General features: G+C 51.7%; 8 protein-coding genes across 8 annotated transcripts; 4 read left to right on the forward strand and 4 right to left on the reverse strand.

The window, feature by feature from the left end:
* Positions 1–878: 878 nt before the first annotated feature.
* BDR25DRAFT_237720 (kinase-like protein) lies at positions 879–3,180 on the reverse strand (the record flags this gene model as incomplete). The annotated part of the gene is made up of 6 exons (XM_033685603.1): positions 879–1,115; positions 1,172–1,259; positions 1,319–1,781; positions 1,835–2,182; positions 2,235–2,316; positions 2,371–3,180. 6 exons carry the CDS (start codon positions 3,178–3,180, stop codon positions 879–881), a joined length of 2,028 nt encoding a protein of 675 aa, XP_033543219.1.
* A 1,339-nt stretch (positions 3,181–4,519) lies between these two features.
* On the forward strand, positions 4,520–5,220 carry BDR25DRAFT_77856 (uncharacterized protein). The gene has a single exon (XM_033699030.1). It carries the CDS (start codon positions 4,621–4,623, stop codon positions 4,969–4,971), a length of 351 nt encoding a protein of 116 aa, XP_033543220.1. The 5' UTR covers positions 4,520–4,620; the 3' UTR covers positions 4,972–5,220.
* On the reverse strand, positions 5,151–7,457 carry BDR25DRAFT_306187 (PLP-dependent transferase). The gene is made up of 5 exons (XM_033690576.1): positions 6,818–7,457; positions 6,423–6,769; positions 5,780–6,232; positions 5,652–5,730; positions 5,151–5,593 (listed from the first exon to the last, which is right to left on the reverse strand). Exons 1-5 carry the CDS (start codon positions 7,185–7,187, stop codon positions 5,424–5,426), a joined length of 1,419 nt encoding a protein of 472 aa, XP_033543221.1. The 5' UTR covers positions 7,188–7,457; the 3' UTR covers positions 5,151–5,423.
* Positions 7,458–9,065: 1,608 nt separating this feature from the next.
* BDR25DRAFT_336542 (signal recognition particle sec65 subunit) lies at positions 9,066–10,490 on the forward strand. The gene is made up of 2 exons (XM_033693109.1): positions 9,066–9,362; positions 9,421–10,490. Exon 2 carries the CDS (start codon positions 9,458–9,460, stop codon positions 10,196–10,198), a length of 741 nt encoding a protein of 246 aa, XP_033543222.1. The 5' UTR covers positions 9,066–9,362; positions 9,421–9,457; the 3' UTR covers positions 10,199–10,490.
* Positions 10,491–10,944: 454 nt separating this feature from the next.
* On the forward strand, positions 10,945–11,582 carry BDR25DRAFT_359729 (uncharacterized protein; the record flags this gene model as incomplete). The annotated part of the gene is made up of 4 exons (XM_033696141.1): positions 10,945–11,088; positions 11,133–11,254; positions 11,303–11,327; positions 11,364–11,582. 4 exons carry the CDS (start codon positions 10,945–10,947, stop codon positions 11,580–11,582), a joined length of 510 nt encoding a protein of 169 aa, XP_033543223.1.
* Positions 11,530–13,202, reverse strand: BDR25DRAFT_293845 (Asp-domain-containing protein). The gene is made up of 3 exons (XM_033688746.1): positions 12,926–13,202; positions 12,801–12,869; positions 11,530–12,475 (listed from the first exon to the last, which is right to left on the reverse strand). The coding sequence occupies exons 1-3, from the start codon at positions 13,180–13,182 to the stop codon at positions 11,605–11,607; spliced, it is 1,197 nt and encodes a 398-aa protein (XP_033543224.1). The 5' UTR covers positions 13,183–13,202; the 3' UTR covers positions 11,530–11,604.
* A 2,475-nt stretch (positions 13,203–15,677) lies between these two features.
* On the reverse strand, positions 15,678–17,963 carry BDR25DRAFT_306189 (P-loop containing nucleoside triphosphate hydrolase protein). Its single transcript, XM_033690577.1, has 2 exons — positions 17,586–17,963; positions 15,678–17,537 (listed from the first exon to the last, which is right to left on the reverse strand). The coding sequence occupies exons 1-2, from the start codon at positions 17,956–17,958 to the stop codon at positions 15,751–15,753; spliced, it is 2,160 nt and encodes a 719-aa protein (XP_033543225.1). The 5' UTR covers positions 17,959–17,963; the 3' UTR covers positions 15,678–15,750.
* A 240-nt stretch (positions 17,964–18,203) lies between these two features.
* On the forward strand, positions 18,204–19,931 carry BDR25DRAFT_328098 (glycosyltransferase family 4 protein; the record flags this gene model as incomplete). The annotated part of the gene is made up of 5 exons (XM_033692369.1): positions 18,204–18,220; positions 18,274–18,305; positions 18,358–18,392; positions 18,446–18,834; positions 18,881–19,931. 5 exons carry the CDS (start codon positions 18,204–18,206, stop codon positions 19,929–19,931), a joined length of 1,524 nt encoding a protein of 507 aa, XP_033543226.1.
* Between the last annotated feature and the right edge of the window lie 880 nt (positions 19,932–20,811).

Genomic DNA, 20,811 nt, shown 5'->3' on the forward strand with positions numbered 1-20,811 from the left:
CCAGCATCCCAAAAGGGCTCCTTTGCATGGCTCCTGTAAATTGATTTGCAAATGGTTTCACAACTGACCATTCACCTTGTCTCCCCAAAGTGGCAGGTTCAAGGAGCTGCTTTGCCACCCACTCACTAGTTAGGCACTCATTCACTACATGCGCACTCGGGATTGAAGGCGAGATTGGGAGTGAGATTATTATTGGAGTGATTGGGCTTGTTTGAGAAGGCGGAGATGGTACCTTTTGATTTCAGCTATCCAGTCCCGCAGTGTGCTCCCTCCTCAATGCTGTTCCAAGATCCTTCTCTGAGCAGAGATGCCATTAGCTATACCTATGCCCACGAACATACCTTGTGGTACATTTCCACTGCTCCAGCGCAAAGCCGAAGTTCATTCATTCAAGTGCTCTCCTCTAGAACATCTATGCTGCTCTCATCAACCCCTCAATATCCAGTGTTCATGAAGGGTCCAACAAAGGTGGTATATCTTTTATCTTCTCTTCACAGCGCGCGGCTCGACAGAATGCATGTCCATCCATAAGGCTTTTGAAGGTCGACAAGAGAACACCATAAAAGAGTGGGGCTCTAGTCCACGAATCCGAACAGCGCTGGAAGAGGAAGTAGCAGCAGTTGGCCAAACCAGAAACTCTGAAGAAGAACAACCACACACGCAAACTCTTTAACGCCAAGAAGACCCTTAAGCCTATTTTCCATAAGGTCCTCCATGCATCGTATCGCCGTCATAAATGCAGAAGATGTGAAGAAGCAAAGCACGAAGCCCAACCCTCCCTATGCCACACAGAGTCTATTGAAGGTGGCGGATTTTTGTGGTGAATTAATCTTTGAGACATGTTCATGGCACCGACGTGCACCAAACTATATCGGCCTTCAGAATCGATTCTCAGGTCGATACCTACGATCCTCCTCTTGACGTTGCCGCAGCTTCTTTTCCCTCTCTAACCGGATCTTGTGCGCTTCGGTACCATCATCCATGAGAGATTCCTTGAACCAAGGATGCTGCAGGGCCTGCTTCGCCGTAATTCGCTTCTTGGGGTCGTAGACGAATATCTTTCTCAGCAGGTCTAGAAATTGTCGGTTGAACTCTGTGTGGGGGGGAATGGTTTCCTGGGAAGCATGTCAGCATGAGTCATAGTGCTCAATGTCTTTGGGGGCTTGCGTACGGGAAGTTTCTTCATCGCCTTGACATATTTCCTCGAAGCCTTGGGAGTGTCGTTGTTTGGGTAGTCGAGCTTCTGGTTCTTGAAATATCTACGAGCACGAATAATAGTTTAGTAACAATGATGTGCAGAGGGGTGATAAGTACTCACGAGGAGGCAGAGTTCCGAGATGACCCCCTGTCGTTCTTGTAGACTTGTCTGATGATCTCCTTGTCCAGCTTTCCTCCACATACCGCTTCCATCATGGCAAGATGCTCCAGGTTATCATGGGTTTGAAACAGCGCATCGCCAGTGAAGAACTCCACCAGAATACACCCGATACTCCAGATGTCGCATGGGAAACTCCAGCCGAGGTTGAGGATAATCTCGGGTGCGCGGTAGTGACGGGTCGATACGACGGACGAATGGTACTCATCGTTGAAGGTAGCAGACCCAAAATCGATCAACCTAATCTCAGGATCCAGGAGCACTTTTCGGTGTCGAGCTGTTCGATTACTGGTGGTGGATGACGATGGCACCGTGCGGTTGTATGTGAATGTCTGATAGTTGTTGTTGACGAGAAGGATGTTCTCTGGCTTTAGATCGGTGTGGATCAGGTTGAGATCATGCAGGACTAGAGAATTTAATTAGCCATGAAGTGCCAATAAGACCCGGGGAAGAACATACAGGCCACGCTGGTAAAGAGCTGTTTGGCGAACTTCTGGATGTGGGAACTCGGGAATGGCACGAAGCTGTTCGACTTAAGGAAGTCGAAGACGCTTTGACCATAGAGGTCGGTGACAATGCAGATGTGGTTCCTGAAATCGAAGCAGTCTCGGAGGTGGATGCAGCGGTTGACATTGTGCTTATCGTTAGACGCGAGTGTCGAGAGGACTCGGAGTTCAATCCGCGAGGCATCGCGATACTTGGGTACCGATCGAATGACCTTGATGGCACACTTGGTCTGCTTCCGCTTGTCCCAGGCCTCAACAACCTTGCCGAATGTCCCTTGGCCAAGCAGTTTCAGGATTTGATCTATTGAATCGATTAGATTGGTACACTATGGGAGAGTGGTGATACCACATACATCGCTCAGTCAAGTCGGCGTCGGGAACCACAAGGTAATGGCCGTCTTCATCGTCGACCTTCTGGTCCTTCATGTAAGACTTCTGTAACGAGGTTAGTCGCTGTAGGTGATGGGTGGATGTTACTGTGACTCGTACATCTGCGACGACCTGAACGAACACATCCTTGGCTTTGATGACTGGGTTTGGAGGCGGTTGATACAGACTGAAGGGATCGGCATCGTGGTCAAGTTCTCTTCGCTTGGCTTCTTTGGCCTCGTCCTGTGCGGCGGCCCTAGTGCGTTTCCGCTTCTGCCCGACCACGCCGCCCTCGAGTGGAGAGATATGCTGCCCATTGCTTGCCTGCGAGCCAAGCGACGTTGCGGCTGTGGTGTTGAGTGCCGAAGTTGTCCTGTCGGTCGAGATTGAGTGGTGGGGCGAGTCGTAGTAGGGAGTCTGGGTTGTCGAGTATGAGGTGTTCTGGTTGTATACGGGATCGTGAGCCGTGGAAGCCGTCGTCTTTCGCTTCTTGTCCGCATGCTTCACGGAACCGTTGGCCAGGGCTTTTGTCGGCGGTACTGGCCGTGGCGGTGCTCGGGATGCAGCAGGCTCCTCGTCGTCGTCATCGATCACGATGACCTCTTTGGGAAGGCCGTTCTTGTAGAAATCAGCCCAGTCGGGGTTTCTCCTTCTCTGGCTCGAGCGGTCCGAGCCCGCATTCATGTCCGAAGAGGACCCGTTGGTAAGAGGCGGGAGTTGCTGTGTCTGTCGCGCGTGGCCCGTCGCGGTTCGGCGCAGGTCCGAATTTGACGTTGTGCTGTTAGCGTAGCCGTTGTAGAGCGAATTGGCTATCCGGCCGGAGCCATTTGTGAGCTGCCCGTTTGAAATAGATGGCTGGTATGCTTGGTGGTGAGAATAGAATTGATGGTGAGGAGGGAGCGTGGCCGTAGCCGTGGATGGAGTCGACATGGCGGCGTGGGCGGGCGGGAGAGTCTGTCAGTTGACGTTGAAACGCTGCTTCCGCTGCTGAGAGCACAACGACGGCGAGGGAGCGCGGCAGTGAAAGAGCCGGGGCCAACACGGAATTGGCTGCGAGTCGATCGCGGTCGATGCAGAGTTTTGGCCTCCAGCAGGCTGTCGACGAAGGCTCGAGGCGAACAAGAGCCGTTATCGCTGGCGAGCCGATCGAGGGAGAGAAGTGGAGACAGGCGTCAAGGTGCTGCGAGCACTCGCATGAGCAGGGCAGCGCAGCGGGGGCACGATGGCGAGGATGAGGGTGCACTCGGGGAAGAATGGCGGGTTGGGGACATGCCAGAGCGCGGACAGAGTCGTGGTAGTGGGCTGGCGAAGGCCTCTCTGATCAGTTGCGGAGTCTGTAGTGAGAGCAGGTCCTGGGTCCTAGCGCGATTCTATCGGCACCGCCTGGGCGTCATTGGGGCAAGCAAGGTCCACCACGAATCGCGCCGTAGCAACCACGGGAGACAGCCCACACACGTCTTTTCCGGCACACGCTGCCTGCGCGCCTCTCTGCTCTCCTGTCTCTGCTCTCCGCTCCGCTCTGCTCTGCTCTGCTCTGCTCTGCTTGAACGCTGCCTTTGCCTTTGGTCGGCAAAGAAGCCCGTTGCACACAGCCAGAACGCTGCCCCCAGCGTGCGACAGCAATATGGCCGTCACCTGCTTGTTGGGGTGGACAGGCCAAGTAGCTAACCTATTCAATTCACCCGAGAGAGAAGGACGCAGCACGCCGCCGGATCCCATTTAATAATAATATTCGGTCGCTTGCGCACCGCAGAGACGCAGCGTAGAAGAAAGCCCTCTCCGCACCTCTCTTTCCACCTCGTTCCGCCGGGCTGACAGTCCGTTCGCCTGCCACCCGCCCTTCCTCCTCGAAGGACTTCCAATTGTCCTTCAAGTTGACTGCTAGAGCCTGCGCGGCTGCTCAGCCATGCACAAGGCACTGCTCTAGAGCTCCTAGATATAAGAACGGGAAATCAGCCCGCCCTCTGAATCCGGCCGCAACAGGCCCAGACAGGCCAACCCTCTCCACCGGACCGTGCCTCCTCACGCCCATGTCACAGGCTGCGCCAAGAGTGAAACCTTCATACACAGTACGTCCCTGGAACATAGCTGGATCTCTCGTACGCCGTCCAGGATATGCCGATGAGCCCACCCAAGTGCTCCTGTCTCTGTTCCTGAGCCAGATGTGAATAGCTGCCTTCCCTCCCCGAAACCGAAAAGCAATCAGGCGTCACGTGCACGGCCAGGTGCAACATCTGACACTGGGACTGGGACGCTCGGATCTCTTTTGTCGAAGCTGAGCCAAAGAAAAATGGCTCCAAGGTCGCAAAATTTCCGACCAGAGCTGAGGTGAGCGCCGCAGGCACGAGTTTCTTCCTTCGGTCGGCTTTGATGAGGGCCTGTTGGGTGAGGTCATCAGGGCCAGCCGCCACTGCCCTTTCATCTCTAGGCTGCCTTTTCCTGCTGCTGCTGCTGCTGCTGCTGCTGCTGCTGCTCCCTCAGGGAAACCCCCTCAGCAATTACTCATCCAGGACTTTTTACCTGACGCGCACTCCGCCAATAAATAACCCTACAATTTCCCACGTAACGGTCTCGCGCGTCATTCAACATGTCCCATCTCGCATTCCAAGACCCACTCACATCACATCATCAGTTCACCCTCCCAGGAGGGTGTCGTGGGTGATTGCCTCTCTACTGCAAGCGCCTCGCCCGCTTTGCAAGGGCAGCCGCCCGGCTTGCTGAATAAGGCTGCATGCTGCCGAATCTGTTCAGGCCGGTTTGCGAGAAGCTAGCCATACCGTGTCTCGGCATGCGTAAAAGTCAAGGCCGAGCGGCGACCTGTTCTCGTAAAGTCGGACATCGCTTGAAGTAATCCCGCGAAAATATATTCCCGAATATTGTACTCCGCAAATATGCTGTAAATAAGATGCAGCATAGGGCACCGATGAACCCCTACTTGCTGCTACTTTATTCCATTCATAGGAACTACCATGATACTGCACAAACTCCAAAATCTGGAATATCTGGCTTCTTGGATACCGTGTCGTAATCCAGACGTTGACCTGCGAGCCAACCCAAGAAGATTGGAATCCATACTCACCGTTCCCTATGACTCCTCTCTACTTTATATATTCAATTCCCGCATGTCTTCCTTACCTACCTTTGTATCCGGGAATCGAGATCCAAGCTGTGAATTAAAATTCGGCAAAGAAGTCCTCGATGACTCTCGCTGTGGTGTCGACTATGAGCCTGATGTCGGCTTCAGTGACGTTGTAAGCTGGTGAAATAAGGACATGGTCACCGCTCTTCCCGTCCACGGTTCCTGACCCCGGGTAGATGGAGATATTGTATGGTGGATCGATGCCTGCGGAAATGTCAGATTCAGAGAAGCATCTGCGCAGGAGCGTGGGGTAGAGACTCCCCTTTCTGATGAACACGCATAGCAATACCTAGCGAAGGGTCGAATGGCTCCTTTGTCTCCTTGTCGCGGACGAATTCGATCTGGTTCAGTTAGCTCCAGCAGAGTGGGGGGTTATTCTCTGTAACTTACTCCCCAGAAAAGACCTTTGCCACGAATGTTGCCCACATGTGGATGTGCATCGAGCCTCTGCTTTAGCATCGAAGACATCAATGTCCCCATCCGGCTCACATTCTCGACGAGGTTCTCTTCTCGGATGATACGTTGAACTTCGAGAGCCGCAGCACATGCGATTGGGTGGCCTTGGTACGTTTGACCATGTGCAAATGCACCAGTACCCTTGTCGAGAGTATTGAGGACGCGGTGTCCGATGAGGAGTCCAGCGACCGGAGCATACCCTCCACCGAGACCCTTACCAATAGTCTGGATGTGGGGGACGATACCTTCTTGCTCCCAGGCGTGAAGCGTTCCGCAACGGCCCATGCCGCTCATGACTTCATCGAGGATCAGAAGCGCGCTGTATTTATCGCAAACGCCCTTCATAGCCTTGAAGTATCCGGGGATGGCAGGAACACAACCAAGTGCCTATTTAGTCATTAGTGCTAGCGACGCCACAAAGACAATGTGAAGATTAGATTAGATCCAGTCGACCAACGAAGTACGAGATCGACGCAGCCTCGTGCGACATCAGGGTTGCAACAGAAAACTGGCGACAATGAAGTGACAATCCACCCGTATTCTCAGCTTTCGGTGATGTGGGACTTAGTTCACTTACCGCGCCAACAATAGGTTCAGCTACAAAAGCGCAGACTGTCTCTGGTCCTAGTCGTAGAAACTCATCCTCCAACTCTTTTGCCAGCCTCGCGACATAACCTTCCGTGCTTTCTCCTTTGAGCTGGCCGCGATAGGCATTGCAGGCCGAAACCAAGCTAGTGTTGCCCAAAAGCATGGGCTCATAGATTTTGCGGCGTGTCACATGTCCACCTACGGAAAGAGCACCCAGTGTCGTTCCATGATACGACTCCTTTCGAGCAATGAAGTTCGTACGAGCCGGCTGCGAGGGAGACAACTCCAAGAAGTATTGCCGTGCAAGTTTCATTGCTGCCTCCATAGCTTCAGACCCTTGGTTATGTCAATAGCAAGACGGGATGGTGGGTTAATGAAGCTTACCTGAGCTGACTATGAATGCTCTCGCCATCCTTCCGCCAGTCCCATTGATCAACTCTTTCCCGAGCGCCTCTCCTGCTGTAGTACCGAAGAAGAGGGAATGGCAGTATGAAACCTCACCCATCTGCCGGGCAATGGCCTCCCTGACTCGCTGATTCCCATGTCCAAGACATGACACAGCTGCGCCGCCAGTGGCATCCAGCACCTTCCGGCCGTCGCTTAGCTCTAGATAGTTCCCAGATGCCGCTTTGACCGTTATCGGGTCGTGGTGGATGTGCCGATGAAGAATTGAACTCTTGGGTGTACCGTTGACGCGGTTGACTTTTGCTTCCACGATCACGTTGCCATCATTGAGAACATTCGACATCTTCATGGTGGCGGTAGTCTGTATAGATGCACTGGTGTTGATGTTTCAACAAGACCGAGAGAGGGACCGTAGTCTGTGATTATTTGCCCGCGTTGGATACCAGGGTTTGCGAGGTGGTCGACCACGATTTGGGTTGCCACTGATATGGATTAACCGGAAACTTGAATTGACAACGCAGAGGGCTAGGTCTCCCGCCCTCATTTTATACGTAGTCGCGGCTGCCACGCCGAACACTAGTGCCGGTACCGAGTGCCGTAGTGGTCGTGTGGGAAGAGGTAGTTGCTGCGGTGGAGGACGTAATCGACCCATATCTGCAGATTTTCGGCATACCGAAGTTAGTCCATTCGAATCGGCCCGTTCCGGGAGCCGAAAGGATCTGGATAGATCCACTTACCGTCGTGTGTCTCCTGCACTGATTCGTTCTTCAACTGTTGGGTCGGAAGATAGTATCAGCACTTGGCTAGATCATTGAAGAAATGACGTCGGAGCTGATCTCAATGAGGTCAGCCGAACCGGAAAATGTCGCTCGAAGGGATAAGTACGCTCTAACGAATCGAATGATAGATAGTGTATATTCCCGTCTAATTGAGTTGTTAGTGGTGAGTTTCTACGAACGTATCTAGGGGGTGGCAGAGGCAGTGACAGAGCCGATGCCGGCCCCCAAAGCCACCACGACACTGCCAAGGCTCATGCTGCAAGCAACTGATGAAGTCTAAGCTAGAAGCTGGCGAACAACGTGCACTGGTGTAGTAAAGCTCTCACTCGATCCCTGACGGCAGTAACATGCTTATACAGGCGACCTGTCACCCATTATCAGACTTCCAGACCTGGACTTAGAAACTCGCAGTTCCGCGCTAGCTTATCATCAGTATTGTCTCGTAGCTCATGTCCTGCCTTGCTCGACTGATGTTAAAGGTCGAATCCGCTAGTACATGCCAGGTATGTGTGAGGGACGCCGCTTGTGCACAAGATTGGAAGTGATTCACGTTGCTTCTAGCCATCGAGTCACGATCGGGGGCGCAATAGCATAGCGGTTGCTTCCGTCGAAAAGCCTCAAAGCGTGGAAAAAGACGGTATCGTACGCAGTGGGAATGCACCGCGAAGAAAAGCTACTTCCGACAACGTCGACGCCATCCTCCCTGCAGGAGAAGACGTATCGTTTATCAGTCACACTACCGGTTCTCACGGCAGCCTTGGCCTGGAACGGCATAGTGGTCGTCAGGTCGACCCCTGCCCTCGAGTTCGAGAAGACCGTGGCGCGATTCTAGCCTAAGGAATCCTTCTCTTCGCTAAACTGGCGGCGAGGAAGGATGTATTCGGACGAGATGACTGACGGCAACGAGAATGCCGAGCAGAAGCAACAATATCAGGCCGTGACTGTACTTGGAAAGGAGTTTGATAGGGCAGTAAACGCCGAATAGCGGAACAGGACTGAGCAAAGATTCTCCAAACCAGGACTTACATTGCGAACCAACCCGTTGGGACCATCCTGGTCCGTCCCATGATCAAAGTTTACGAATTCCCTCGAAACAGGAAAGGTAAAAAAATAAGAGGAGCTGAAAGACGAAGCAAAGGACAAATCAAAGGTCGAAAAGCATACTTAGTCTTGTTTGCAAATTCATCCATCCAAAGTTCCCGAACTTTGGGGATTCCGACGTCACTGTTTGAATAACCTGAAATAGACCGACATTCCTACCTTGAAAGAAGACGGTTAAAACGAATTGATGAAGACGGTAGCTTGTGAAAGGGTTTGGCGCATGCAGCAAGGCCGGCGAGTCTACGCCGCAATTAGCGCTGATGCAGATCCTAGATCACCACTGTGACTTCTACGTTTGCAGGGAATGGAAAACGCTTGCTCCCATTACTATAACCTTTACTGGCTTTTCTCGCGCTATGGAGACCTCAAGAAGAAGAAGATTCGACGCAACAGGTGGAGCATTCGGATGATGTGATGATGGACCTCAGGGCCGACATGTCGGCACAAAGCGAAGGCATACCCGAGCACGTGCGACAGCCCATGACTAGCATCTTGGCATTTGCAAGAACCGTGAATTCATCCCACTTTCTCCACAGTGCTCTGATTCCAAGGTCTGTAAAAGCCACACCTACTGTGCACTATAACGTGAAAGGGCTTCAAGTCTAACTGGTCCTGCGTGTTGAGGGGATCAAGTGTATCTAAAGGTTGGTGGCATGGCCCTTAAGGTTTTATATACTTGATTAACCACTTCAACAAACTCAGTGCCCTCCCGGGGAACTACGTTCCTCTCATAGTCGCAATGAATCCCCGAGTAGAAGAAGTCAGCGAGTCCGACAGCGATCCCGATGTCATGGATCTCTCTGACATCCCCTCCCTCATCCCCGCGTCCTCTATCCCTAGCTCTGCCGGCAGTAACATACCCACCCAAATGCTGCAACCACAATCCCCTGCGGTCCGCGCCTCCTCCGACCGGGAAAAATCAAAACACTACCAATGTGTCTACCCAATCTATTTCGATGCTTCACGAACCCGCGCAGAAGGACGTCGTGTAGGGCACGAGCTCGCTGTGGATAACCCGCTAGCGCGAGAAATGGCCGACGCAGCAGCTAGTTTGGGACTTCAGACGGTGTTTGAACCCGATAAAACGCATCCGAAGGATTGGAGTAATCCAGGCCGGATACGGGTTCTTCTCAAGCAGGACGGAAAACCGATGACGAAGAACATTAAGAATAAGCATCATCTATACATCCTAATTTCCCAGCACTTAAAGGCACATCCTACGCAAAAGAATACGCCACTCAGGTTGAGGATTGCAGGGCTTCCACCTCCACAAGAGCCGCTTCCTGAGCCAGCGATCCCCAAGGGCTGGAAGATGAATACAATTCTGCCATTGCATTCACCTGCTTTGACAGGCGGGGGTGTATCGGAGAACTTCTTGCAGGAAATGATGGCGGAGATGGGCGGAATGGGCGGGGAGAGCGGGAGTGCTGCGAGTAGTGGAGGAGAGGCCAAGAAAAAGAAGGACAAGAAGAAAAAATGAATGGCTTATGGACAACGGGCAGAGACGGTCTGTGGTCCCTGCTGTGTTCCCAAAATAGGTGGCGTATGTGTGCTGGGCACGTCCTGGAGTCATGGAAAACAGGATCACAAATATAGCGTTCTTCCGAAACACTTGTTGTGTAAACGGACTGCGTTTACACACTAGGGGTCTTTATACTCACATGGACCTCCAATCCAGCATCGGTGTCCTCGGAATCAAGGGTTGAGGTTCCATAAACAAGTCAGATGAGAAACCCCAACCACCTAGATCACCATATATACCGGGATCGCACGCTTCTGATGCCACCACCATCTGTGCTTGCAATTCGCTTGACACGTGCTCTGACACCTTGGCCCCGGCCCATAGCGGATCATACGTGCCATACACAACGAATGCAACAGTCTAGCAAGTACCCTTTGTCGCACCTGTTTCGCCCCACCACTTCCATAGCAGCCACCTACGCGTGTGAAGCATCATCTGTCACTATCAGGTTCCTAACCTAACTCGCACGCACGATGAATCTAGCAATTAGATCCCGTGCTTCCCTAATCGAACTTCCTACACAATAACACAATAGCAATATCAGTCTTGACCTCAACAGTTCCCACCACCACCGTCATTATTCCCCACCATGTGCTCATGTCCTTCCTTCTATCAAAACCACCCAAAATCAAACGACCCCACCTTATTATCAGATCCATAGATCCTTTTCCCACGTAAAGCCCCCACCTTGATCCTTACCCTGCATGATAGCTAATACAAATGTTTTCACCATATACCCCTGTATCTACTTGAGTAACCAAGACATCGCCACACCACATACAAGTGACACAAGGGTTCTCGACCAAGCCCGCTATAGTACTGAGCCGAGCACTGGGCAGAGAACGCTGGTCCAAAGGATTGCGGGGTAAACGTCCATGGGTGACATGGATAGATGGTACTAACGAGCTTCTCCAGCTCAAATCAACCCAGCTTCATTACATATCTTGCCGTTGAAGAGGCATGGCAGGGTGGGGCGCAGCAATTTGATGGAGAGACCGTCTTATCCCAACTGCAGTGATTTGGAATTGTGCGAGATCGCTTCTCGGAAACGTACGTCGCCAGCGTCGTGATATCAGGATTCTACGTGGTACAGATATGAAACTCAGGAAATTCTGTGACATAGCCACCACGCGCATGCGCACGCACCGCACAATTATACAAAGCGGAGCAAACGGTGATTCATATATGTTCATTTGACATTAACAGAGACGGCCGTCGTCGCCATTCCATTCCGTTTCAGCACCTGACAGCTCAGCCAGCCATGCATATGTATGGTATGTTTCACAGAACTAAGAAAATGCTTGCAAATGTGTGGTGCGCCGTGGAACATCAATGTCCATGATCCAAGAAATACTCGCGAGCCCTTAAACACCAACCTGCTGTGCGAAGCCGATCCTGGGAGTCGAGCTCATCTCGTGGACAACATACTTGCTCTTCAGGAAGATGTCGCCAAAGATGCTGAAACCGATGCCCGTGTTATCTTGGATGCCGCCGTAGCAGGTCGTAGAGCCCGTCTGCACGGGAGCGTAGTTGATGTGCTTGCCTGGAACGACTTGCTTAGAGCCGCCGATAACAAGGGTGAAGTCCGGGAGAGTGGTAGAGCAGGGGAAGACCCAGCCTCCGTATGTGTTCGAGTTCTGGGCGCTGGTGACTTTAGCGTAGTAGGCCTTGACGACGGCGGAGGGGAGATAAAGCAACGTTGTTCCAGTGTCGGCGATAGCGTCGATACTAGCCGTAGTCGTGGATCCGCTACCAACGGCATATCCGGTGGAAGTGAATTCCCAGAAGCCGTTTGTAGTTTTGACGCTCGTGTAGGTGATGTCTCCAGTGTATTTGGTAGAGTCAAGAAAGCCGAAGTCGTAGGTACCGGCAGCATGGTACTTCAGGGTAACGGCAAACACCGGCGAGGCGAGGTTGGCCTTGACATTGTCAAAGAATGTCTTTGCCGCAGTAGGCTTAACGGTGTTAATCGAGCTGAAGGCTAGACCAAGTAGGCCATCAGTGTCTCGGTCTTGTTGGAATTGGGTCGACACTGATGTTGCCGCTTCGACGGCCTGCGATGTTGCGGTCACGCCGCCAACCACGACCTTGTCTGCATAGACAGTGCCGGATGCGCCAGACCCATCCCCGTAACTGATCTTCCAGCTGGCCCCTGAGACCTTTTTCGATGCATCGGCTTTGTAGTAGTCGTGACCCGTCAATTGAGCCGAAGCCTGGAGCGAAGAGAAACACCAGCTAGATTCAGTCAGCAGATATTCATGCGGAGGTGTGCAGACATGTTTGTGGCTGGAGCAAGGGTCCAAACGAAACAACTGCCGGTAAGCGGGAGTCTAGGAAAATAATTTCCCAGATTGCCCGAGTATACGGGGTGTAGGCGAGAAGATCCCATCAATCTTTGAGCACCACTTTCTCCCCTGCCATTTCAATGAAACACTCTTCGGCTTGTATATTACGTCAAGGCAAGCAGATGATGTGCGGCATTTGAACAAGCAGACCAGGGCGAATGCAGCTAGGCGGATAATCCCATGTAGTAGGCGTAGTAGCAGCTTATATTACTTACAGATCAGCACTGCCAGTATCGAAGTCGAGATGCAGAGTTGTACCTCCCACGTCGACTGGGGAAAGGTAGCTGGAGTTATTATCAGCCAGAATGCCAGCGCGCCTTGTTCTCTCACCCAAACTTACAGGCTGTCATATGCATCCGAAGGCACAGCAGCAACAGTGCCATTAGGACCAGCGGCAGCGGCAGCGAGAATATGGGCTGGGACCTTGACGCCGAACTTGCGGAAAGTCTTCGCGGTCTGGGCGGCTCCATTCTTGATGAATTGCTTTCGCTCAACCTGGCTGACGGTGAAGGTCTTCCGCTTCTGGATATCGACTGGAGAGGCGGCCACGAGCCCGAGCAAGGCAATAATGGCAGTGAGGGATGCGAGAGAAGGCATGGTTGACAGCGTGTACAGAGAACTGAACTGGAAGTGAATGAAAGGAAAGGCAAAAGACCTCGTGCAGCTTTAATTGTGGGAAGCGGTGACCATCTTTATAGCTCCAGCACGACGGCGTGGAGGGGTAGGAGGAAGTGGTGCACCTGCCTGTGTAATGTGCCCTGATAGAGTACATCGTCCCTGCCTCGGAACTGCTATGGTAGATCACGTCAATCAAAGACAGCAGCCACTCAATGCGAGATGCGTCGTTGGAGACAAAGTGCCGTTGAGATGGATGCTGTGAGACCAGATACCTTCTGCTTTGGGCCAGCTCCGGGATGCAGCATGATGAAACGCGAAGGGTCTATCAAAATGCTGCCCGGTATGAACCCGCCTTATCTTGCCACAGCGCCGCGGCTGCCATAAATTAAACGCTTCCTGTGCGACTGCTAATTGGCCGCGAGCCATGAATGAAGGTGCAACTGCCTGCACTGTTGCTGGTTCGGGGCGGACCGAATGTCTGTCGCTTTGTAGTCACGGGTAAGGGCCAGCCGGAAGGGAAACACGGCCCAAAGAATCCATTGGAGAAACTGCAAATGAAGGGGTAGAGTTTCGAGAGTCGGCTGTTAGCGTTGGATCTCAGTCTGGCCGCATGTCAAAGGAAAGATCATGATGTTGCAGCAATCTTCTTCAGCCGACCAGTCAAGCCGCAGGAAACAACGATCAAGCATTTCCCCTTTGACTTGGCAACAGCAAGCTTCTAGAATAGAGAGCCGCAACCACTGGGGCCTGGTGTCACTCACTGCTGCGAATGCAGGACAAAATGGTGGTGTGGTCGAACGAGACCGCATGGGTAAGTTTGCGGCAGTTGACCTACTCTGTCAACGAAGGACGACGATTTCAACAGTATGAACAGCTGGAGGTCCGCCCGAGAGTTTGCCCCGCCGAGGCCCAGATCCTGCACAACTTAACAATGAGCAGTTTGAGGCCGGAAATGGCGCCACAGACGGGCTATTCAGCACGTAAGGCGATGACGATAAAATGCGATTGCCTGTTGAAACAAAGTGGTGCGCCGGGATAGCCAAGTGGTGATGCTCCAACCCGCCCAGCCAATTGTCGTGATGGATTTTGATTGAGCGGTCGACAAGGGACAAGAATGTGCCGATCATATATTATCCTTTAAGAATCAGGAAGCTAGGACGACATGCGAACATGCGAACATGCGAACACAGGGAACGGGGGTATTGATAACGTTGGTGGTCGAAAGAAGGTCCCACATTGGCACAAAGCTATACTCACATCGGGAAAGCTGAGAAGCTAGACCGTTTTCTCCGGCTTCAACCATTGGAGGGCATCATCAACTCTCTGGTTCGGCCAATCAGTCTTACAAATGGTTCTTTGTTCCACTCCATCTCAAATCCTAGCATTAGTCAAAAGACCAACCAGGTCTCCGCAACCGGTGTGCGCTTCAGAGTCGTGGGCGAAAAGGACTCGACCTTTCCTTTTCGGAAGCACCCCTGTAGTCGATCCACTACTTGACCTCTGTCGAGATCGGCTATCTATTCTTTAACAATCGATCCTTTTCCCATGGATAGTATCAAGCACCACCAAGCCTGAACAAGCTCTCTAGTCTGCTTCTCTGCAGGACGAAGATTTGTTGGGGATCAAGGAACGGGAAGTTGTGGCAACCTCTAGTGTGAAGCCCCTAGTAACAGCATTGGAAAATGGTGTGGCAGGGCAAGGTTAGACGAGCGCGTGAACATTTGACACTAGGATTTCCCCACTAGGCTCACTGAGCTGATCCTTGATGTATCTCTCCCGTAGCTTTTAAGTATTGGTGATCAATCCTTTAGGAGCTGGCCTCGGTGTAACGCTCTCCGCTTAGTTCGTCCCCAGTCACACAGGAGGCCGCAGGAACGTGCCAATCACTATTTCTCCGGCGACGCCGACACCCAAACAATCGCGTGAAGTTGACAGGCTGCTGATATTCGTTAGTATCTCCCCTGCTTCAGAAACCGGAGCTCGCCACTTGCCTCCAAATTCTACGTAGTGCGACACCAAACCCGCGGTATTACCGGCAACAGTTTTCATTCTTGGTGGCTGAACGAGAAAGGTAAGGCCTCACGAACACCACGAAGACCCTAAAATCGCATCTTCTCCGTCAAGAAGCGCTCGTTCGCAAAGTTCGGGGCCGACCGGTGGCACTGAACTGCCTTTTGGAGGACTCGAAGCCGAAACGAGTATGTAAATCATAAATGCTTAGTTTGGCCCCATGGCCTTGCAGATGTACTTCAATTGTACCTGCGCTTTCAGGAGCGCTCTCACTGCAGGTAAGTAGTAGCTCGTAGCTCGTAGGGTAAGCAATATAAACTCAGCCACAGCACTAACTGTTATGAGCTTGCCTGAAACAAAGATGATGGAACGAGAAACTGAAAGGATCTTAGTGTAGATTGCATCATCGATTGACACACGAGCATTCGTTGTGCTTGGGAGTCTCTGGGCGACTTTGGGTGCTACATGGCGCCTACTATCTACTCGCGGACAACTTACTATAAGTGAGAGCCCATTCACTCTATGGAATGGGTACCATTACTCGGAACAGTCCGTATTTCCTTCCACAGCTGCTTGTAACTCCTCTAACGCCTTTTCATACGTCCTCCTCTTGTTCCATGTGACAGTTCTAGCATTCCATTCAACTCTTTGAATCTTCTTAGTACTTCTCTTAATTGCACCGTCCTTTGCAACCTGGTTTAAGAACCACCCGGCCTCGGTCTTGGTGAAGAATGTCCATGCTTGGCCTTTTTTGCCTGCGCGCGCAGTTCGCCCAACTCGGTGAACATAGCTCGTAATACTTGACGGAATGTCGTAGTTTATAACATGTGAAAGATTCAGGATATCCAGTCCTCTAGAGGCTAGATCGGACGCGATGAGAATCTTAATCTTGCCTTGGCCGAAGGCTTCGAGCAGCCTTTTCGATTTCTTGGAGGTCGCTGATCGATCTAATATATCCAAGACATCCTTGAGAGGTGGGTGAAGAACGGAAAGCAAGTGGGATAGCCTGGACGCGCTCTCGTTGCTGTTTGTGAACACCAGAACGCGACTCCTAGAATCTTTCAGGGTTGTCTTCTCTGAAACTATATTTGATCGTGTTTCTTCATTAAAATCGTCCGAAAAAGAACCATCTTCGCTCGATGTATCGGATGACCCGCGGTCTTCCTTATTCTTCTTCCTTGAGCTCATTGTCGGTAGAGGTAGGCTTTCGCCCACGAAGATATGTCGTTGAAGAAGATAAAGTAGGTAAAGTGGTTTTTCCGACCCGCTACCGACTGGAACCGCAAATTCGGAAAGGGAAGAAGGGAGATCAAAAACATCGCTGTCCGCTGCCAATGGCGGTTGTTCATCGCCTGCGTCATCTTGAACTACCACTAGTTTTGGCCTTTTGAATCTTAGACTGCCTAGCTTCGTCAGATCTTTTTTCATTGTCGCGCTTAGAACAATCTTTATAGCATCGTTCCTGGTTGGCCAACCTCTGTTTTTGCATATTCTTTCCTGGGCATTGATGAAGTCTACCGGGGTCTCGCAGTGTAGAGCGCCTATTAGAGTGGTCGCCCAACCCTGGAAATTCTGATTCAACAGTTGATCTGCTTCGTCTATCACTACCCATCGCATAGATCGGAGCGAAAAGCCAGTTGTTGATTCGATATGCTCCACAAGACGACCAGGAGTACATATCAATATATCGACGCGAGACTCATAGTGAGGGACGTGGTCGGTGGGCATATCCATAAAGTCATCGAGAATTCCGCCTCTTTCGACAAATCCAGTCCGCGCTTGGTCAGAAGATCTTTCGTGCAAATCCTTTGCTAGTTTTGGGTTGTACTTGGCGCTCCGTTTGACTAGTAACTTTTGCTCAGCCAAAAATGGCACGTTCCCAACAGCAGTTCCAACTTTAAGTTTCGTACCCGCGCAAAGCTCCTCGGCGACCATTCGTGCTTGGTCGACCAGCTGTCGCGTAGGAACAACAACGAGTGCAGATAATGCAGTCACTACGCGATCCTTCAAAGCCTCCACAACTGGAAGCATGTAAGCAAGTGTTTTTCCAGATCCAGTTCTAGCGGAAACGCAGATGTCGCCCAAATGCTGATCAAGCCCAGGATGTAACATGGGGAGCAAAACAGACTGTACAGCCAGTGCGTCCTTCATGCCCTGCTTTTCAAGTTTTTTGACGAAAGCCTGGTGTACTCCGAGCTTGGCAAATGGAACTGTATGCGCTGAATCGACAGTAATTGGGTTTGCAAGCCAACTGGGTAATATCGAGAAAGTGGGTTCAAAGGGAACTTCAGGGACGGGGGCAGGCTGAGGAAGAGGAATCAAGTCTAGGCCCAATCAGAGAGGAGAGAGGAACAGGGGCAAAGAGATCTCACCGTGGAGTTCCTCCGGAGGGTGATCTTCTGAGTGATATAATTCTGGCTCATCGTGCACACTACCTCGAGCAGCGTCGGATATTTTGGATGATTTCTCAAATTTAGAGAATATACTTTTGTGCTTCTTAGACGTAGTGTCGTCTTCCAGCCCAGCATTCCCATGAATCTCCCCTTCCCTCTTCCGTTTCTTGCTGTGTTTCTTGCCTGACTTCGGAGACTCGTTGGACTCGACTTCCAGTGCAGTCCTTTGCTCACTGGCGGGGGGGCTCACATTGGTGATGTTATGCTTTGACAATAGGTTCGGTATAGAGATGGGCGACCCCTTTGATACTGGTTTGGGGGGTACCCACCGCGCATAGAGTTGCGCCGGCATTCTGGCGGTGTCGGTAGAGCTTCTCGAGTTCGAGATGGCTCAAGAAATTCAGATCATGCCAAGATTTCACGGAGCTCCAAAACACCGATCACCACCCCATGACGCGCGATCCCGTACCCTTTCAGCTTCACTCATCAGGTGTAAAGATTCTCTTGGTCGCTCTGCTCGCCAATTGTCGCCCACCGGTCTGTCATGTATTCTCATATTGCAGACAATCGAGGAGGTCATCCTCGAAGCCCGTCAACATGCCCTACAACATCGCGTAAGACCACCATGGCTATTCATTCACCCCTCAGTTTTCCTGACTTGCGATAGGATGATCAGTGATAATTTCTTTCCACAACCTGGTATGGCTCCCGAAATCTACTTCGCGGGAAGGATATTGCTCATCGGTAATAGGAGGAGTGGAAAGCCACATGTATCAGCTCTCATCTGTCAGTTTCTAGCCCACCGCTTCAATAGTTAACTTGCTGACAAACTTCACTAGAAACTCATAGACCGCGGTCACAAAGTAATTATCATAACGCATGCCTATTCCGGCCGCACAGGTGTCCGATACTTGACCAATGGACTCAAAGTCTACCATGTTCCATTCTTCGTCATCTACCGCGAGACAACATTCCCAACCGTCTTCTCCTTCTTCCCCATTTTCCGGAACATCGTGATCCGCGAACAGATTGAAATCGTTCATGGCCACGCGAGTCTGAGTAGCTTGTGTCATGAGGCGATATTGCATGCTCGAACAATGGGGTTGAGGACCGTCTTCACGGACCATAGCTTGTTTGGGTTTGCCGATGCAGCAAGTATCCTCACAAACAAGTTGTTGAAGTTCACCTTGAGCGATGTGGACCACGTCATCTGTGTCAGCCATACTTGGTACGCGTACAAGACCGAATGTGCAGCATCAGCTGACCAATAATAGCAAAGAGAACACGGTTCTGAGAGCTTCCTTAGATCCCCTAATGGTCTCTGTGATACCAAACGCAGTGGTCGCAGAGAACTTCCGACCTCTGTCGCATACTTCCTCGCATAGCTCACACCATCGTGATGCCCCAGGCCCTCCACCTCGCCTCGGTCCTCATGATACGATTACCATAGTCGTAATCTCCCGACTGTTTTACAACAAAGGCACCGACCTCCTGATAGCCGCTCTTCCTCGCATTCTCGCCTGCAACCCGAATGTGCGTTTCATAATCGCTGGCACGGGCCCGAAAGCAATAGATCTGGAGCAGATGATTGAACGCAACGTCTTGCAAGACCGAGTCACGCTCCTCGGCCCTGTTCGACATGAGGAAGTTCGAGATGTTATGGTAAGGGGTCACATCTACCTACATCCATCACTCACAGAGGCGTTTGGTACGGTTATCGTCGAAGCCGCATCCTGTGGGCTCTATGTCGTTTGCACCCGTGTAGGTGGCATTCCCGAAGTACTTCCGCGTCATATGACCGAGTTTGCAAAGCCAGAGGAAGATGACATCGTGGCCGCCACCGGGCGTGCAATCGCAGCTTTAAGAGCGGGGAAAGTCCGAACAGAGCTGTTCCATAACCAAGTCAAGCAGATGTATTCCTGGACGGATGTTGCTCAGCGGACTGAGAGGGTGTATGATGGGATCAGTGGAGTGCTGAGCCATGATGAATTCTATCAGGGAGCTGGAGCCGGAGGCGGGTGGAGCGCTACCCGAGGACGCGCAGGCGTTCAAAGCTTTGCCTTGATTGAAAGACTGAAGAGATACTACGGCTGCGGTATCTGGGCTGGGAAGCTGTTCTGCTTGTGCGTCATTGTAGACTATCTGCTCTTCGTCTGCCTCGAGATCTTCGCGCCCAGATCTCGTATCGATCTGGCGAGGAATTGGCCAAAGAAGGACTTTAAAGACGCCAAAGATAAGGAGGTAGATGGCACTAAAGAGGGGCCTGTAATAGGCAGAAAGAGAAGTGCAAGGCACAGAAGGGAGAAAAGGGAAGATTCGAGCTGAGCCACATCTTGCACGGCTCTGGATTGAGCGAGGGGCCATCGCACATCCCCAAATCCTTCACGCCCGCAATGCCCTCCTCCCAAAATATACCGCGTCAGCTCCCCCGCACTGCTTCTTCCCGGCATCCTCTCTACGCACTCCTAATCTCACATACTGCACCTTGGCGCTTTTGGAACACCCCCAATATTCTGACAAGCTGCCTTTCCGATCAAGAGGCCGGTCCTGGCATCCGCTTTGGGAAAAATGCTGGGTTCTAGTAGCGAGCATGGCAATCGTCGCAAATATGGTATGAGGAGGAGACGGAGAAGGTGGAACAATCGTCATGGCACGTTAGCGAATAACGCTCAACCTGAGTAGGATGGATTTGATCTGTCAAATCTTCCCCCATAGTCAAGGAAAACGCTAATTCGATGCTAATTTCTACCTTTGACTTCGCCCTTGCTATTTTGTCCGAAGTACAAACATGCAGTATTACTAGCAATTGGGCGTAGCAGTAATTGACTTACGCGAAACTTGGGTGCTGAGAACGTCGGCGAGGTAGTAGCCGACATACACATGAGTCAAAGCCTAAAGAAGGGAGCAAGGGGTATGAAAGTCTACAAAGCAATGTCTGAGGTCGGGCAGAAGGGTGGAGCCGGCCCTGCTCAGGTGGAGGCAATTGAACCTTGGAAGGATCGGCCTGCACAATGCGGCCTGAAGGGGTATTATCAGTATCGACAACGGGAATAGGTCCCATCTCGCTGACGATGCCCTGATCCTGTCCGAATCGATGCGTTCCATATCTGTCATTCATCAGCGATCCTTCTCATGCTTCAGACGGACGGCTAGCCCGCCCCATACTAACACAATAAAAAATCATAATCCAAGAAATGGGCAATAT

The sequence above is a fragment of the Lindgomyces ingoldianus genome (assembly GCF_010093535.1).
Source record: "Lindgomyces ingoldianus strain ATCC 200398 unplaced genomic scaffold BDR25scaffold_34, whole genome shotgun sequence".
Classification (NCBI taxonomy): domain Eukaryota; kingdom Fungi; phylum Ascomycota; class Dothideomycetes; order Pleosporales; family Lindgomycetaceae; genus Lindgomyces; species Lindgomyces ingoldianus.

What these genes read in the sequence shown, in the direction of transcription:
- BDR25DRAFT_77856 (XM_033699030.1), top strand. Translation starts at nt 4,621, where the DNA reads ATGAGGGCCTGTTGGGTGAGGTCATCAGGGCCAGCCGCCACTGCCCTT.
- BDR25DRAFT_306187 (XM_033690576.1), bottom strand. Translation starts at nt 7,187, where the DNA reads ATGAAGATGTCGAATGTTCTCAATGATGGCAACGTGATCGTGGAAGCA. An exon ending in CTGAACCTATTGTTGGCGCG is followed by an intron (nt 6,233 to 6,422) that starts GTAAGTGAACTA and finishes ATGACTAAATAG; the next exon opens with GCACTTGGTTGTGTTCCTGC. An exon ending in GCAAAGGTCTTTTCTGGGGA is followed by an intron (nt 5,731 to 5,779) that starts GTAAGTTACAGA and finishes TAACTGAACCAG; the next exon opens with ATCGAATTCGTCCGCGACAA.
- BDR25DRAFT_306189 (XM_033690577.1), bottom strand. Translation starts at nt 17,958, where the DNA reads ATGCCGGCGCAACTCTATGCGCGGTGGGTACCCCCCAAACCAGTATCA. An exon ending in CCCTCCGGAGGAACTCCACG is followed by an intron (nt 17,538 to 17,585) that starts GTGAGATCTCTT and finishes GATTGGGCCTAG; the next exon opens with ACTTGATTCCTCTTCCTCAG.
- BDR25DRAFT_336542 (XM_033693109.1), top strand. Translation starts at nt 9,458, where the DNA reads ATGAATCCCCGAGTAGAAGAAGTCAGCGAGTCCGACAGCGATCCCGAT.
- BDR25DRAFT_293845 (XM_033688746.1), bottom strand. Translation starts at nt 13,182, where the DNA reads ATGCCTTCTCTCGCATCCCTCACTGCCATTATTGCCTTGCTCGGGCTC. An exon ending in TCGGATGCATATGACAGCCT is followed by an intron (nt 12,870 to 12,925) that starts GTAAGTTTGGGT and finishes TAATAACTCCAG; the next exon opens with CTACCTTTCCCCAGTCGACG. An exon ending in GATACTGGCAGTGCTGATCT is followed by an intron (nt 12,476 to 12,800) that starts GTAAGTAATATA and finishes GACTGAATCTAG; the next exon opens with CTGGTGTTTCTCTTCGCTCC.